At 37.5% G+C, this 17,618-nt stretch overlaps 1 protein-coding gene across 2 annotated transcripts in view; it reads right to left on the bottom strand.

Annotated features, from left to right (window-relative positions):
- The window catches only part of gal3st4 (galactose-3-O-sulfotransferase 4), a 43,268-nt gene that overhangs the window by 19,059 nt on the left and 6,591 nt on the right, over positions 1 to 17,618 (bottom strand). Inside the window, exon 1 of one of the 2 annotated variants that reach the window (XM_084712506.1) lies at positions 6,788 to 7,297. The exons of the other annotated variant lie outside the window; for it this stretch is intronic. Coding sequence (XP_084568632.1) covers positions 6,788 to 6,810 — 23 coding nt within the window. The 5' untranslated portion in view covers positions 6,811 to 7,297. Of the gene's footprint in view, positions 1 to 6,787; positions 7,298 to 17,618 lie in introns of those variants that run through there. 2 annotated transcript variants of the gene reach the window in all.

The raw sequence follows: 17,618 nt of genomic DNA, 5'->3' as shown, positions 1-17,618 counted from the left end.
GCTTGCACAGAGGCACAAACCAAATCTCTTAATACTAGACGTAAATTGGTACGATATAACTGGTTAATGCGCATCTATATTACTCCATAAATTTGATCGCAATAATCCAGATAGTGCACCCAGGAAAGGGGAACAATGGTACATTGTCTTTGGTTTCTGGGAATGTGCTAAAATATGTGAGTCTGGGAGGAAATCAACACAGTTGTTGCAGAGATTTTATCTCTAAAATCAGCCCTTGACCCAAAGGTCTTTATTTTGGGAAAGCAATCAGGTATCCCAGAAGGACAGACAAGTAAACAATGCGTCCTTGACATGTGCCAACTACAGGCGAGACGTGATTCAAGACGTGATTGGCCTCCAGATCTCGGACAGGTCGATGGTTGAGAGAAATGTCCTGTTGTTTTTTGATGGAAAAGATAACCTATATTCTTACAGGAAACATCACCTTTCAAGAAATCTGCAGACTGTTTATGTATTTTATTGAAAATGGTGAATTAAAATATGTACTTGTTCAGGTAGAAGAGAGACGGGATAGATAGGACTGGAAGAAGAGAATTACAATAGAGAGAACATGTTGTATGTGGGCTTTGTTTTTTTGTTTTTTGTTTATTGTTTTTGTGTTTTGTCTGTTTTTGTTGTTGTTGCTCTTCCTTTTCTACTTTCATATTTTTTACCAGTGTAATCTATTAATGGTAGACATTATCAGAAGGATGAAGGTGGGAGAGGTGTTCGGCCTTTTTACACCTTTATACTGCTACTGCATCTTTAAAAATACTTAAAATATTATTTAATAAAAGACTTAAGAAAACACCTTTGTGTGGCACAGATCCCTGCTAAAATAACTCCATAATCATTTTAATGTTTTCAATGAAAATGAAAATAATGAGGTAAATATTATCACTGCTTCTAATATTGGAAATTATGTCTCAATTGCAAGAGTCAAAATAATCAAAATTTATTTTCTTTTTTTTCAATTGATTTTGGGATATTCGCTGTTTCCTTTAAAGGGACAGTTCACCCCAAAATCAAATATACATATTTTTCCCCTGATCTGTAGTGCTGTTCATCCAGTGAGTTTTGGTTGGTTGCACAGTTTTGGAGAGTGTGTCCTCTCGCCAGTATAATGGGACTAGATGGGAGCTTGTGGTGTTGAAAGTACCAAGAAATACATTTTTAAAAAAAATTCAAAATGAGTGTCTCTTTTCAAAAATCATGACCTGGTTACTCAAGATAATCCACAGACATGTTGTGAGCAGTTTGATGTAGGAACTATTTTCTTTCTGCAGTAGAACCATATGGAACTACGTTAGAATCTACCAGAGATACGTTCTTTTAAGCTAACAATCAATAATCAATTAAAGGAATGGTTCACCCAAAAATCCAGTCATTATCTACTCATCCTCATGCTGATTGAAGGTCAGGTTTAGTTTTTTAGTCCACAAAACACTGCTGGAGTTTCACAGGAAAATAGTGTTACAGAATCTCACAACTAAATCAGACCTTCAATCAACATTAGGGTTTTTGGGTGAATTATCCCTTTAATCACTGATAATTAATAAGATACAAAATGCACACCTTTCAAAGTTTCATTTAAACAATCCTAACACCACATTAGTTGTGTGAAACATTGATTCATGAGGCAGAAACAAGCTGAACAATAAAACAATCTCTGCTCTTGTCCATCTGTAATTATTCAACAAACAGAAGTGGTAACAAACAGAAAAATATACCATGGTCGACAGCTCTCATGACTAAACCAATGAGTCACATTTCACCGCTAATACGCTGTGAAATCCTGAGGCAGGGGTGGCCAATTATTTTCCACAGGGGGGGGCCACATGAGACCTCGATCAGGCCGCGGCGGGCCGAAGACAAATGTGATTAGAATGAGTTGCCTGCTTACTCAGTGGGAGGAATAAAGTGTGTGATGATTCATTAGTTTGCTTTTACAGTATACCATTGGTACTGGATACAGGCTGCAAACATAGTAGCAACAACAGTAGAAGAAGAACGACGTAAACAAACAACACAGATGTAAGGCACCATGTCATCTGATACTATATACGTATTTTTTGTGTGTATTGTGATTACACAAATATGACACTATTATTATATATATCCTACATTATTAGTACTGTTACTATATTGTTATGCAATGCCATCATATCATACTATTATTATCATATTAATGCTATTGCTATTACCACTTATATTTCTGCTATCTATTGCTCTACATTATTCTTTATTATATATAATTATATTATTATTATTAGGTTGTCAGTGTCACTTTACGACAGATTATTTCGGACTGCCTAAATGCACCTTATTTATTTATTTACATTACTACATTTACATTACATCCTGTGTACTTGTCTTTTCTATTTTGTGTACTTTGTATTTATTGCATGTACCTTTGCTGCTATGACAATTTCATTTCCCTCCATGAACTCATAAAGTTATCTATCTATCTAAAGTTACAGTCTAATATAGAAGATACAGATGAGCATCATTACCAGTGAACACAGCACTGACCCCTTTCAGATTAGGGCTGCATAATTAATTACAATCACAATAAAATCACAATGTGGCCAAGTACAGGTTTTTGAAAACTGATCATGATTTTGTTTTTTTTTCAGTGAACAGGAAAATTGTGATGCAAAACTGATCATTTCCTTTCTAATTGTATAGGATATCGCAATATCAATCAAAATAACCGCAATATGACTTCTTTTTTCCAAACCATGCCGCCCTGTTTCAGAATAAAGGCCTGTTAATGATTTAAACAATGACTTCTATTTTAGTTTTATTGTTAATGTATTCATGATGGTGTTAGGACCACATGGAGCCATTCAACGGGCCAGATCTGATCTGAGGGCCGTATTTTATCCACATCAGTCCTTAGGAATTGAAAACATATTTTTGACTCAAAGGAATGAACATGAGTTGAACTTTTACTATGATACTTTAAATAAGCGCAGTTCCTTTAATATCTGACAGTTTAGTAGCAATGAGAGAAAATAACTGCCCAATCAGAGCTGAGTATGTAAATAACATGTAACATGCCTGCTTGAGTTTATACCACTGTTTGTTGAATTCACAGGATTTTTGTATCAGTGCGAGCATTGATGGTATTTATTGGCATTATTTAAATGATTTTATTTTGTTTTATATCTCGTATTCTGATTTGATTTATTTTTCTTTGCTTTGTTGTAAAGAACTTTGTGACTTTATTTTGAAAGGTGCTTAAATACAAGTTATCATCATTAAATTGCATCATATTAAATTCAATGAGCAATACATCCAAATTATATCATATTGTAATATGAGACTAGATAGATTTTGGATATTGCTATATCATATGTCATAAGTGTTGTCTGTTCCTGGTTTTAAAGGCTGCATTCCAGTAAAATTATGTCATTTTTCTTCACTTATCAGACTGTTCTTGCTGTTCTATTATTTTTTTTTACCCACTTAGTCATTATATCCACATTACTGATGATTATTTATCAAAAAACCTCATCCCTACAATATTATCACAATATCTGGGTATTTGGTCAAAAATATTGTAATGTTTTATCATTTTATCACCTTAACCACTTCCATCCCTTGGAGGACACACCATGTTATCAGTCACAATCTACATGATCAATAATTATCGATACTGACCGATATAAAACTTCACTATCGTGATAAGTTTTTCATCTCTATCGCCCAGGCCTAATGAGATGAATTTAATATTTCTTTAGTCACGATATCTGCTGTAATTATTCAATTGATTTTATCTTGTTTTGATCTGATTTCTTTTTCTTTGCTTTGCTGTAAAGAACTTTGTAACTTTATTTTGAAAAGCACCAATTTAAACACAGTTCTCTTCAATTTCAGGGTATTTAATTCACTGACAATCCCCTCTGGAAACTGATTTGATTTAATTCACGATTTGATTCAGTTCTATATTGATTCAACTTGGGATATTTCAGTTACAATACCGATTTTGCTTGGACTTGAAAGAGATTCTCAGAGGACCAAAGCTGTCAATTGTACAAAGAACCTTCAAACCTGGTGCATTATTAAAAATATTAAAAATTAACCATGTTCTTTTTATTAAACATGACCTGACATCACACTAAAAGCTGTACCACACTTTAACAGGAGTAAAGATCGATTTTAGGATTTAATGAATTGATATCAGACCACGCAAGGAAAATTGATTTGAACAGACTAATTTAAAACAAAATTCTTTTCTGTATCTTCTGAGCAGTGTAACAGCATCTGAGACATTTCTGTCAACATCAGTTTCTTGGTTGTTGATGCAGATTTAAAGACCTTTCTGCAGCAGCGGATCAAACTGTTTCTGTCATGTCAAACCCCAGAAACAGTCAGAGACTTCTTGCCCATGAAATTCAAATTCCTGCTGATGGAACGGCGAACAACTGTATTTGTGTTAGAACTAGAACTAGATCGGTGAGTGGGAGACAAGACAAGCGTGGCCACATTCGTACATTTGCATACCACAATGTAAATGTGCACTTGATGTAAATGCAGTCAGTGTGAGTGCTCTGCTCTGTCACGCTGCTGCCGGGTTACACAATAAGAACATTTCACAGTTAGACACGCATGGAAGCAGCTGAAACAACTGACCACCTTTAAACTGCTCGACAGACAACCACAGACAACATATCTGACACTTACATGATTCCATAGTACAGCTGTGTGGGCCACTGTAGTACTAAAATTATTCATCAGTTATGAAGTTCAGTCATTGTTTATCTTTTTCTGTAGGGAAATTCATTCTTTGCATTTAACCCGTCCTCAGTGTTAGGAGCAGGATGGATCAAGATACCCTGAAAAAGACATTGTTCCATTTATTGCTGCAGTTATGTGAGGTGACCAGCTGATAACACTGTGATGCAGATTTTGTGCGCATGAGCAGGGAGTCTTAAAAAGTTCAAATCAGCGGAGGTTTGGAAGTCAGTAATGGCTGGAATGTAAGTTGGATCACCTGCTGTGACGCTGTAATCAATAATCAATAAACCCTTGTTGAAGTTTACCTGCATCATTAAAATGTGGGTCTCACAAGAAGGACTTTTAATCAAGTGGACTATGAGTCAAACCCTGATATTCTGCTGATTAAGTGGACTAGGAACTTGGAACATGTAGAACAACCACTACAGACACGAAAGTCTCATTTAAAGGGATAGTTCATCCAAAAATGAAAATTCAGTCATTATCTACTCTATGGTGACCAGTTTTCAAACATAAAAAACAACTGGCCAAAGAGACTTGGATTACACCAGACAAGCGGCATGGAGGCATTTTATGTTTTTATTCTGTTGTTTTTTTTCCTGAAAACTGGTCACCATTCACTTCCATTGCTTGGGAGATTCTGCAACACTGTTTTCCTGTGAAACTCCAGCAGAGTTTTGTGGACTAAAAAACTAAACCTGACCTTCAATCTGCATGAGGATGAGTAGATAATGATTGAATTTTCATTTTTGGGTGAACAGTACCTTTAATATTTTGTGAACACACCATTAGTCTACAATATTATCAAAATATTTGGTCAAAAACCTGATGATATTTGATTTTGTTCATATTGCCCAGCAATAATGCAACAAACTTACTTTATCACCTTCACTTCCACCCTTTGGAGCAGTGGTGGAAACTGAAAATCTTAGGTACAAGTACTATTACACTGCTAAAATATTACTCCATTACAAGTAAAAGCAAAAACTACTCAGTGTTAGTTACTTCACTTGTATATCACTTACTTGTACTTGTACTTATACTTGTATATATTGTTTGTATATCATTATTTTCATTGGCCCGTTTGTGATCAGATCACCTTATTGGCTCCTAAAATACAGATAAAAAGTTTGGATATGAATTCAAATTGTACTCAGTACTCTACCATAATTTTAAAAGTAACTATGTAGATTACAGCATGTAATGCATACTTAAATTCGAGTAAAAGTACAGACATAAAAATCTCATAAAAGTCCCCCCCCCCCTCAAAAAAAAAAAACAAAAAAAAAAAAACTCAATTATGGTAATCTGAGTGTAATTAGTTACTTCCACCCCTGCTTTGGAGGACACAACATGTCATCAGTCATAAGCAACATGATCAATAATAATTGATATGAAACTTTCATATCGTGATCAGTTTTTCTGCTGTATTAATGTAACCTGAGTTTTTGTTGCAGCCATTACAATAATATTAAATGCACTGATGAGAGAAATACATAAAGAACTTTTTTTTGGGGGGGGGGGGGGGCGTGGGGGTGGATGTGATGTGATGGATGTGATGGGGTGGAGTCGTCTCAACAGGGTCATCACAGAACCAAACAGTATGAAGGACACACAGAGTCTCTGTGTTTTCACTGATGCCTGATGGGATATGTGCCTGTTATTAACTACATTAAAGACGTGTTATAAATATTTGACAGCAGAGGTACAATCATTACATAACAGCATCAGTGGGAACACAGAACCAGAGCGGCCACCACCCTTCAGTCTCCAGCAACACAAAGAAGCCCTCAGTTATAACACAGCCCGCACTTCCACACACACAGACAGGAATGCATCTCGCAGATGAGGTGACTGTGGATCCATGTTCAGCAGGCCTTTGCGTGTGAAGAAGCCCCTCCAGCCCTGCAGCCCACCCACACCTTCTCCTCTTTCTTTCTGCAGGATCACAGCCCAGCGCCTCCTTCTCCTCCCAAAAATCACTGCGGCTCACTCCCCGCTTCCTCCTCCTCCTCCTCCTCCATCCCTCCGTTCTGATCGTTACCTGGCTCTCCGTCTGAGCAGCATCGCTGGTTCCCCGGGCCCTGCTCTCTGGTGCGGTTGTTGTACAGCTGCAGACAGCTCGGAGCATCTCGAAGGCTTCAGCTGCAGCTGATACGCCGACAGCTCAGATCAGGCCATGGAGCCGGAGCCCGCAGCAGCAGCTCCCGCCGCCCGACACGGAGATCACTGGATCTGTGCGCGCGATTTCTGAGGGTTCCTGTGGTCTGGAGCGGCTCTGTGCCGAGGTTCTGCTGATCCGCACCGACACACACAGTCCGTCTGATTGTTATACCGACGACCAACACACACAAACACACACACATACACACACACACACACTGAACAGAGGGAGACGGAGCGAGACAGAGCGAGAGAGAGAGGAGAGAACTTCCGGGCCTTTTCAAAATAAAAGCTCAGAACAATCCACAAAGAAGGGCTGTCACCAAGACAATTCTGACCTGAAAAGACCTCATTCTTCTGTTATGGAGTCAAAACAAAGAAAATTATTCATTTTATTCACCCATGTAAACCTGTGAATTCGAAAGGCGTAAGACTACTACTGAGATCTTTTACAAAGTAGTACTACCACAGGGTATAAATACTACAACGTCCTGGATTCAATTATTATTATTATTATTATTATTATTATTATTATTATTATTATTATTATTATTATTATTATTATTATTGCCAGGGCAGGGCCTTTCTGTGTGGAGTTTGCATGTTCTCCCTGTGTCTGCGTGGGTTCTCTCCGGGTTCTCCGGCTTCCTCCCACAGTCCAAAGACATGCATGCAGGTTAATTGGTGACTCTAAATTGTCCCTAGGTGTGAATGTGAGTGTGAGTGGTTGTCTGTCTATGTGTCAGCCCTGTGATGAACTGGCGACTTGTCCAGGGTGAACCCCGCCTCTCACCCAATGTCAGCTGGGATAGGCTCCAGCAGCCTGCGACCCTTATGGAATAAGCAGTTACAGAAAATGAATGAATGAATGAATTATTATTATTATTATTATTATTATTATTATTATTATTATTATTATTATTATTATTATCATTATTATTATTATTATTATTATTATTATTGTTATACTTAAGTAAAAGTACAAACGTACACAGCCTCAAAATATACCTCAAGTACCAAAAGTAAACATACTCATTATCAGTGGTGGAAAGAGTACTGAAAAGAACAAACTTGAAAATCTACTCATAAAAATACAAATACCCCTCCCAAAAATACTACTTAATTACAGTAATTTGAGTATTTGTAATTAGTTATTCCACTCCTACTTATTCTACAGTACTGACAGCAGTTGAGGAAGTATGAGTCAGTCATTCCAAGACTTCACAAGCTTCTGGGGGATCATTGTGTCCTAAAATACATGACTTCACAGCTGTTTTCTTAAAAAAAAAAAAAATTGCAATGTATGTTGCAATGTTTGTACATGTTTTTTGCAAAGAGATTGCAGAAACAAGTGAGAATCGAAAAATAAAGTTGAGATTTTTAAATTCTTTTAATCTTTTTTGTATAATTCATTAAAAATGAAAGGCAACATATTCTATCAAACCTTACCAAAAAGGCTAAAGATTACAAAATTAACAAAACAACAAAATACGCTTTAAATTCACCTGGGGGTATTCCACCAAGAAGCAAAATGTATTTGGAGCTCATACTCAAAACTAACTGACAAGTGACAACTCTGTTCTATCACTGCTATGAAGGAAAGTCTGTTTCTGTTGATGCAGTTCTGATCATAAACTCTGGAGGAGCAATAAACACATTTCATATTCAGATTTTGTGTCAAATTATACATTTTTTTGTAAGTAACCTTGTAATAAGTGATAATGACGATAATGTTACAGTGAGAAGTCAAAATAGAAAAATAAACCCTGTCAGGCTGATGCGGGATGAATTATCTCTACATTATCTCTTACATATATGAAGATAATGATGCTTTATTGGCATTTCAAAATGTTAAACATGACAGAATGAATGAGACACTCAGGGTCCAATGGATGTGATAACAATGGTGAAAAAGTCATGAGAAAAAGAAACACAATAAAGACATGATAAATGGTAAAAGTATAAAGGACAGTATAAAAAGACTGTAGATGAAGCTGGTTAGTGCCCAAAGTGCAGCTGTGCCCAGGTGATATAATATTATACTATTTTTTTAAATCTAATTATTGATGCATTAATGTGTATATCTGTGCAGCTACTAAAGGCAAATTATTCATGTAGTACCAAATCATAACAGTGGTTACCTCAGGGACAGGTCTGGACCATACTCTTTGAGGAAATCTTCCTTTAACAGACAGAAACCTGAAGTGAAAGCAGACACTATGGTGGGCAGCCATCAGCCAGAGACAGAGAGACAGAGACACTGTGTGTGTGTGTATAATAGTGGTGGACAATGCTAAATCGCTACTTAAACTGAGAACAGGTTGTAATGAGAAAAATACATGGAATCACAGTTCCACAGAGGAGCTGCTTTTCAAATGACAAAGATCGTGCTTTTATTTTGAAGGCACACAGGGAGTGCTGTCAGTTTGACAGAGTAGGTTTGCTGAATCTGACGTCAGCCTGTGATGATGATGACGCTGACTGAAAGGCTTCCAGAGATAAAGCTCCACCTTATCTCACACTATTCATTTTAGGGGGTACTTGTACTTTTATTAATATGGTTTTAAAATTTTCAAGTGTGTAATTTTAGTCTTACTTAATTATGCATTATGTAATCTACTTTGCTATTCAAATCATAATTCACTACTAGGACTATAAATTGATTTAATGTCCAGTCCCCTCCTAAGCTTTTTTTTTTAGCCAATAAGGTGATCCGATTGTGAACGAGCCAATGAAAACCCTGAGATTTGGTGGAAAGAACAAACCTCTGCAGCAGGCTCAGGTTTGGAGACGTCATCTTGACCACTGAGCAGAACAGAGCAGGAGTTTGGAGTCATTCCGACTGAAGATTTAGAGAAGTGGCGTAATGATTAATCTGACAATAAAGATACAATCACACAAAAAAAGGTGAAAGTGAAAGGGGAGCTCAGAAGCTCAAAATAATTATTTGTAATAAGTAGTGAAAACATTGTTTAGAAGTTGTACTCACTTAAAAATGTCCCCCAAAAACGTCCCAAAAATATTTTAAGTTTCAAGGTAAATAGTTTTGAGTTTTATGAAGTCGTTAAGCCGGTTAATGACCAGAAGATAAATATAGGGTGAAACAAAGTTGAATTAATATGATTTTTTGAAAGGAAAATAAACAAAAAGGAGTTTGCTGATGCCATCATTCTTACCTTTACTTCACTTAAATTCAACTTTTGAATTCTTTTTTATCAGTTGCTTTTCCTGAATAATTGTTAATAATTGATGAAAATTGTGGGGTGGGTGGGTGTGAACTTTTTTCAGCTCTTGATAGGGCGACATGCCAGAAAAATTTTGAGTTTACTGAACATGAAATAATGGATTTTTATACTTAAAATTGAGTGAATGAAAATTCTGAGTTGCACTGATTTAAAGTATCTGAGTTGGCTTAATCAATCATTTTTAATTTAACTGTAATCAACTAACTCCAAATATTTAAGCTCTGATAAACTCAAACTTTTGAGTTTATGAAGTCAAGAAAAGTGTGGCACCTGACTGCCTCAATATATTTCAGTACTGGTAACATATTTACGCCTTTATTCAGACAGGACAGCTGAAGATATGACAGGAAGTGTGGAGAGAGTGTGGGGAGATGACATGCAGCAAAGGGACGCAGGCAGGAGTCAAACACTCACAGCCTCAGGACATGGAGGACGCTCTACTAACTGAGCTGCCAGGTCGCCCATGAAAAAGCTTTTCTAGGGAAATACCTTTCACTCCACTTCATTTATTTGACAAGTCACTAAATTCTTTACAGATAAAGCATGTTTTTCAAAACACGTTTTTCAATCAAAGTAAGAATAATAATGTAGAAATGATCATTACCTCTAATCAAGGGTGGAAGTAACTATTTAGAAATACTCAAACTACTGTAATTAAGTAGTTTTGAGTAGATTTTCAAGTCTGGACTTTCCTTCATACTTAGGTGTGCATTACAAGGTATAATCTACTTAGTTACTTTTAAAATCATAGTTAAGTACTGTGTACGATTTGAGTTAATATCAAAACCTTTCATGTACATTTTAGAAGCCAATCAGGTGATCTGATCACAGACGGACCAATGAAAATAATGACGAACAAAAGAAAAACAAAACAAAACGCTGTGGCAATACACATTTGGAGTAAGGATGTGAATGATTAATCACTAATTGATTAATGCAGATAAGAATTTAACCAATTAAAAATGTATTCACTGATATTTGATTAATAGTCATTACAGTAATTTGCACCTCCTTTGACATTGTTTTGTCTGGTGGAGCCATTTTTTGAATAAGAAAACTTAAACTTTGACTTAAAATGAGAAAAAAGTGACAAAAAAAGAAAAAAAAATGAAAATGAGGAAATAAACGTGTTTTGTATCTTATACATAATTAATCATTAGTCAGTTGTAGTGTTTTGTAGTAGTTTTTGCAATGACTACTTTGACTTTTACTTACTTACTTACTTACTTACTCACTTACTAAGACATTTAAGTGCAATACAATCTGTGCAGTAATGTTCAATATGCAACCTTCACTGTTTCTGTTTACAGTTGTGATGAAAAGAGAGCTTAGTCAGAAGGTGAACCTCTCAATCTTTGTTCCTACTCTCATCTGTGGTCATGAATGGTGGGTCAGGACTGAAAGAATGAGATCACAAATACAAGTGGTTTTCTCAGGAGGGTGGCTGGCATCACCCTTAGGGACAGAGTGAGAAGCTCAGTCATCCATTAGGAACTTGGAATAAAGCTGCTCCTTTGCATAGAAAGGAGCCAGTTGAGGTGGTTCAGGCATCTTGTAAGGATGCCACCTGGTCGCCTCCCTAGGGAGGTGTTCCAGGCACATCCAGCTGGGAGGAAACCACGGGGCAGACCAAGGACTAGGCGAAGAACTGACTAATGTAGCCGGGGAACAAGATGTCTGGGCTCCCCTGTTGGAACTGTTACCTCCCCGATCTGATTTTGGATAAGTGGTTGAAGATGGATGATGGACTATTTCTGTTTATTTGCTCCTTTGTACTGAGTCCTACTCAGGGGTGGAAGTAACTCATTACAAAACTCAAATTACTGTAATTAAGTAGTTTTTTGGGTACTTGTACTTTTACTGGGCACTTTTACTTGGGTAGTGTTCTAACACCAGTACTTTTACTTGAGTAATATTTTAGTAATGTAGTGTAGATATGCAGTGCTCTTTACACCACTTGTCTTACTTATGCAACTGAGTATTTTTACTTTATTATTGTATATGTTTATCTTATGACTGTTCTGTCTTTTGTTACTACTCTTACTGACCTACTCCTTTTGCTTCCCAGCAAAACTTTTTTTTTATATGATTATACTTGTATAAATATCTTGCATCCTGAATGTTGGATCTTGAACTGTGCAGACATTTTAATCATGTGGTGAAATGAGCAAACAGCTCTTTTACCAGACACTCTTTCCACTTCCTGTACATTCATGCTTCACGGTTGGTCAGTGACATTTTTACTGCAAAGACGACGACTTCCCTGCAGCCACACTGCACGCTCCGCTGACTGTGTGGGATGAACGTTCAGAATCTGTAACACTAATGAACACTCTCTCTAACAGTTCAGATCTGTGTGCAGCACGGTCCGGCCCCTTGAGAGTGTTTTGCTCCCTGCAGAGTCAACAAGTGTTGTTGAGCTCTGCAGGTCACCGCTGCCGTTCAGTAACCTCACACTGCTGCAGCTGTTACAACATGTCAGCGTTACACACCAACCAGGAGCCTGCAACTGCTCTTCATGTAACTCTCTGCTGTCTGTGCTCAACACTGTCAGTTTAAGGAGTCACTTTACTGGGTGTATGTGGGAGTGATGTATTAACACATGCAGCCAAGGGTGCACATGGAAGGATGATGAAATTTACATCACTTGACCTTTACAGCTTAGTTAACACTGTATATCCATAAAGTGCTTTACATGAGCTTCTCTCATAATGTGGTTGATGTAATGGTGTATTTTTAACTTGTGAATACAGTACAAAGATGTTTACTGATTAACTTTATTGTTTTTTATAAGTATAAACACAATTTTGAATTTGATGCCTGCAACATGCTACAATGAAGTTGTGACAGGATTTAGAATACAATTTAGAAAAAATATCTAATTGCATTTATCTTGACTGATATGATTTGTGATATTAGAGATAATGGTCATTTTTACTACCCAACCTCAGAAACAGATGAGAGCTTACCATCCTCCACTGACACTGCCCTGTTTTTTTTACAATCTGTTACAATTACAGATGCAGCAACTGGCCCCAGTGCAATTTCACTCACAAAACCACAATCTTCATCCACCCACACACTGGAAAATCCTTGGATATCAAAGGGGTGGCATGGCCTGAGTTGGTAAAACGACCAGGCCAATGAAAACAAGAATTTCAGGACGCACATCCAACATTTGCTACCATGACACCAGAAGACCAGTGGCGGTGCATTTTATACAAGCTTCACATAAAGTAACTGTAACCTGTTAAACAACACTGTCGCCTTGGACTCTCTGGCTCTACAAGGGTTAAACAATTAAAAAAAACAATAAAAAACAATAAAATAATGTGTTGCGCTTACATGTGACTTTTTGCCTTATATGTATGGATGTATAACTGCTCTGGTGTAGACATTTCCCCCCCAGCTTATAGTTCTATATGACATACATCTTATGTATTTTTCCACTGCTGAAGGAGGGATGTTTACATGCTACTCTGTTCCAGACATGTTTGGTACATCACTGTGGTGTTTTTCATTAAGTATCACTACTATTTTTATAGTAATATAGGCAGCTCTATAAAATTATAAAACTATAAAAGTATTTTTTGCAATATTTTCACCTTGAATTTGCACATCAGTATGAGGGTTTTTACCTGATCTTCTAGTCATGTAATATTCAAGGTGGTGCTCGAGGCATATATTTGTATTTTTGTATTACTCTTGTACTGTATAATATCTCTACTGTGTAAGTACAATGTGTGATCACATGATTTGTCAGGTTGTGTATATATAGAGGTGAATTTTCTCATGTTGTTGATGTCTGATGAAGAGCTGGGGCCCAAAATGTCACATGTGGTGATACTATTAAATCACTATAAGGAGCGGTTTCTGATGTGTGGACTTAATTTTGTCTTTTAATAATGGTAATTTTACATCATTATTCTAATTTTGATTGAAAAGCATGTTAAAATGACTATGGTATGATTTTTTTTTCAGGATAATGAAGACATGTCTGCCTCATCACAGTCATTCACTTAAAAGTTTAAAGACACATTTTGCCTTTAACAAATATTGCACCTCCTGTGATCTGAAAACAGCAGAAAAACCATACTGTGATTTTGAAAAACACCTGTCTGGAACATTCCACAGGTAAACAGGTGAGCTGGTAACAGGTGACATGATTGGGTATTAAAGGGGCGTCCTGGAAAGGACGTTCACAAGCATGGATGGGGTGAGGTTCAATACTAAGTGAAAAACTGCAAACAGTCCATCTCCAATCCATAATATCATTAAAAGATTCAGAGAATCAAGAGAAACCTCTGCATGTAAAGGACAAGACTGAAAACCAGCACTGAATGTCTGTGACCTTTGACCCCTCAGGCAGCACTGCATTAAAAACCGCATTAAAAACCCACATCATTGTATAAAGGATACTACATGGGCTCAGGAACACTTTGGAAAACTGTTGTCAGTAAACACAGTTTGTCTCTGCATCTACAAATGCAAGTTAAGACTCTACCATGCAAAGAGAAAGACATATATCAACAACATCCAGAAACAGACTTCTCTGGACCCGAGCTCATCTGAGATGGACTGACACAAAGTGGAAAAGTGAAGGCCCCTTTAATGCTGAAAGGTACATACAGGTTTTGGAGCGACATAAACTGCCATCCAGACGACGTCTTTTTCAGAGACGTCCCAGCTTATTTCAGCGAGACACATTGTGCACATGTTCCAACAGCGTTAAGAGTTCAGGAACTAGACCTAGACTAGACCTGTCTGCAGTCCAGACCTGTCTCCCATTGAAAATTCACATTATGAAGCACAAAATGCAACAACAGTGACTGTGGACTGTTGAGAACCTGAAATCATATATCAAGCAAAAATGAGAAAGAATTTCACTTTAAAACTTCAACAGTTAGTGTCCTCAGTTCACAAATGCAGAATGTGTGATGTAACACAGTGGTAAACATGAACCTGATCCAACTTGTCATGCAACATTTTCCTAAAAAAACAGTGTAGAGATTCATAAAATAATCTCTCAATCATCACTTGTTGTGGTGTGTAGCCAAAAACTAAGTACAGTGCACAGGTATTGAGGTCAAAACTGTCTCCACCTCTGCTCTGCTGAGAGCTGCAGAAAGAGTTTTACTCTCACACACACACACACACACACACACACACACACACACACACACTCAAACACACACACACACACACACACACACACACACACACACACACACACACAGGCAGAGCAGACTGAGGATCTCTTGGCTGTTTTCACACAAAATCTGGTGTTTGTACAGAGTTGTAGCTGTGTTTATTTGTGCTTTAGAACCAGACAAGAACCTTTAATTCCTCTGATTCACTGCTTTTTAAAGCTAAAGTGATCAGATAAAATAGAAGTTAGTGCCTATTGTGTTGGTATAACTCAATATTTTTTGGTCAGCTCTGCAAAGGCAGAATACAGGAACTTCCAAATAAGGTCAAAGGACAAATCAGAGGTCAGGATTAATATGCAGAAACAATAACCTGATATTAAGATATAAAACTGAAACAGATACAATTACAACAAGAAAACTCTGGGAAGTTACTGACTTTTTCTTTGGTAGTGCAGAACAGTCCAAACCCAAATTATTGATTCATCAACTAATTACTGCAGCTCTACAAAAAGAGAATTGTTATTTCAATTCTCATTAGGGTGTTATGAATATTGTAAAAAAAAAAAAAAAAAAAAGAAGAAGAAGAAGAAGAAGGAAGGCATAAAAAAGAAAAAGAAGTGTTATGTTCAGATATCAACAATCTTTCTCCATAATCACACGTCTCCAGACAAACAAACAGTGGAACAGTGAACAAGTCTGGATGTTCTGCAGAGGTTCTTCTCCTCCACCTTCATCCTCATTTACTCACTAACTCCACCTCCAGGGTTTAAAGGATCAGAGGCCCTGAGAGCAGAGATGGAGATGAACACACAAGCTTCAGCTTCAGTTAAAGCTGACATTTGTTTCTGTAACCACAAGGCATCAGTGGACATGAGAATAATGTGAGCAGCTCTGAGCTCCTCACAGATCCTGCTGAGGAAAATCTCTCTCTGGAAGCCCGACAGGGCCCATGTTAGCCTGGAAAAACAACATTCAACATTGTATGTGTCTCTCTTATCAACTGACTACCTCTTTCTCATCTAATTATTCATCTGAATAGTATTATTATGAGAAGCAGCAGTTAGAAGCTGGTACTAGAGGCCGCGTTTTTCACTGTCAGACTCTCCTGTCAGCAATCAGGGTACAAGCAGCCCTCCCAGGAACTACAAATGTAGTCCAAGGACTAGCTGGGAACACTGTGTAATTAGTCCAGATACGCAGAGGCAGATTGTTACTGTTCACTGTTTGTTGAGTAACAGCATGACTGTGTTCCTACTGAGGCTGGCTGTTTTTCTGTCGTCAGTTTTTCCTCTGTGGGAACACATCTGAATCTGAGCTGACCTTTTAAAAGACACAAGTCACACAATAACACAAGCAAACCAACAGACTGAGGCAGCAGTACTGCCCTACAAAGGAAAAAGATCAGATCAGTTTTTCAGCTGTTATGTGAACATGAAAAGTAACTGAAACTAGTTGAACCAGTTATATTAGTTAATAAGTAAAAAGAGCCATACAAGCTCTGACATGTGTCCTGACTCGATTTTGAAGGGAATCCCTGCAGTATCCAAGTCCTCCAACATGCCGCTCACACATCATCACACCACACACAGTTCAGACAGCGTGCACGTGAATGTGGCTCCAAGTTAAGGATCTACACTGAAGATTTAGATCAAAAACATGGTGTAAATGACATCTTTCAATTCAACTTGGCATGTTGGGGCTTTAGGAGACCTGGATTGCACCAGACGAGCAGTATGGAGGCATTTTATGTTTTTTTTTCTGTTGGTTTTTTCCATTTTAACTGGTCACCATTCACTTCCACTGTTTTCCGTGAAACTCCAGCAGTGTTTCGTGGACTGTTATGGCGTTAAAAATCACTGAATGCAAAGTAAATTCTGACCAACCTGATGAGTACAGAGTCAGTGCAGCAGGACGCAGCTCTGGGTCTAAACTTAGACATAAAGCCTCTAATCGGTTAACTGGTGCCTTTTTAAGGAGCACCAAACCAGCTGCTCCTGACAAGCCTCCTCCTCCTCCTCTTCTTCCCCCTCCTCCATATGGTTCAGTCCAGTCCATCACTGAGTATGAACCACAAAGACCAGTCTGAGGCTCATCGGGTGTAAAACACCATACATGGGATTTTGACTGTTTCAAGGCAAAAAGTAGAATTACAACTGTTTTATTCGTAATTTAAAAAAATGGATAGTCTACCTGGAATGTGTACTTGAATGTATTTGATTGGCCAATGCAGCAGGTTAATTTTTGCTAAACAACTTTTTGCCAGAGCTCTCTGGGCAACATGGCAACAATGCCATGTTGTTGTTGTGGTCCCGGCATG

This window comes from Lutjanus erythropterus, chromosome 23 (genome assembly GCF_056507025.1).
Source record: "Lutjanus erythropterus isolate fLutEry1 chromosome 23, fLutEry1.hap2, whole genome shotgun sequence".
In the NCBI taxonomy this organism is placed as follows: Eukaryota; Metazoa; Chordata; class Actinopteri; order Lutjaniformes; family Lutjanidae; genus Lutjanus; species Lutjanus erythropterus.
Note: the sequence above shows the minus strand (reverse complement) of the source record. Positions and strands in the feature narration are given on the sequence as shown.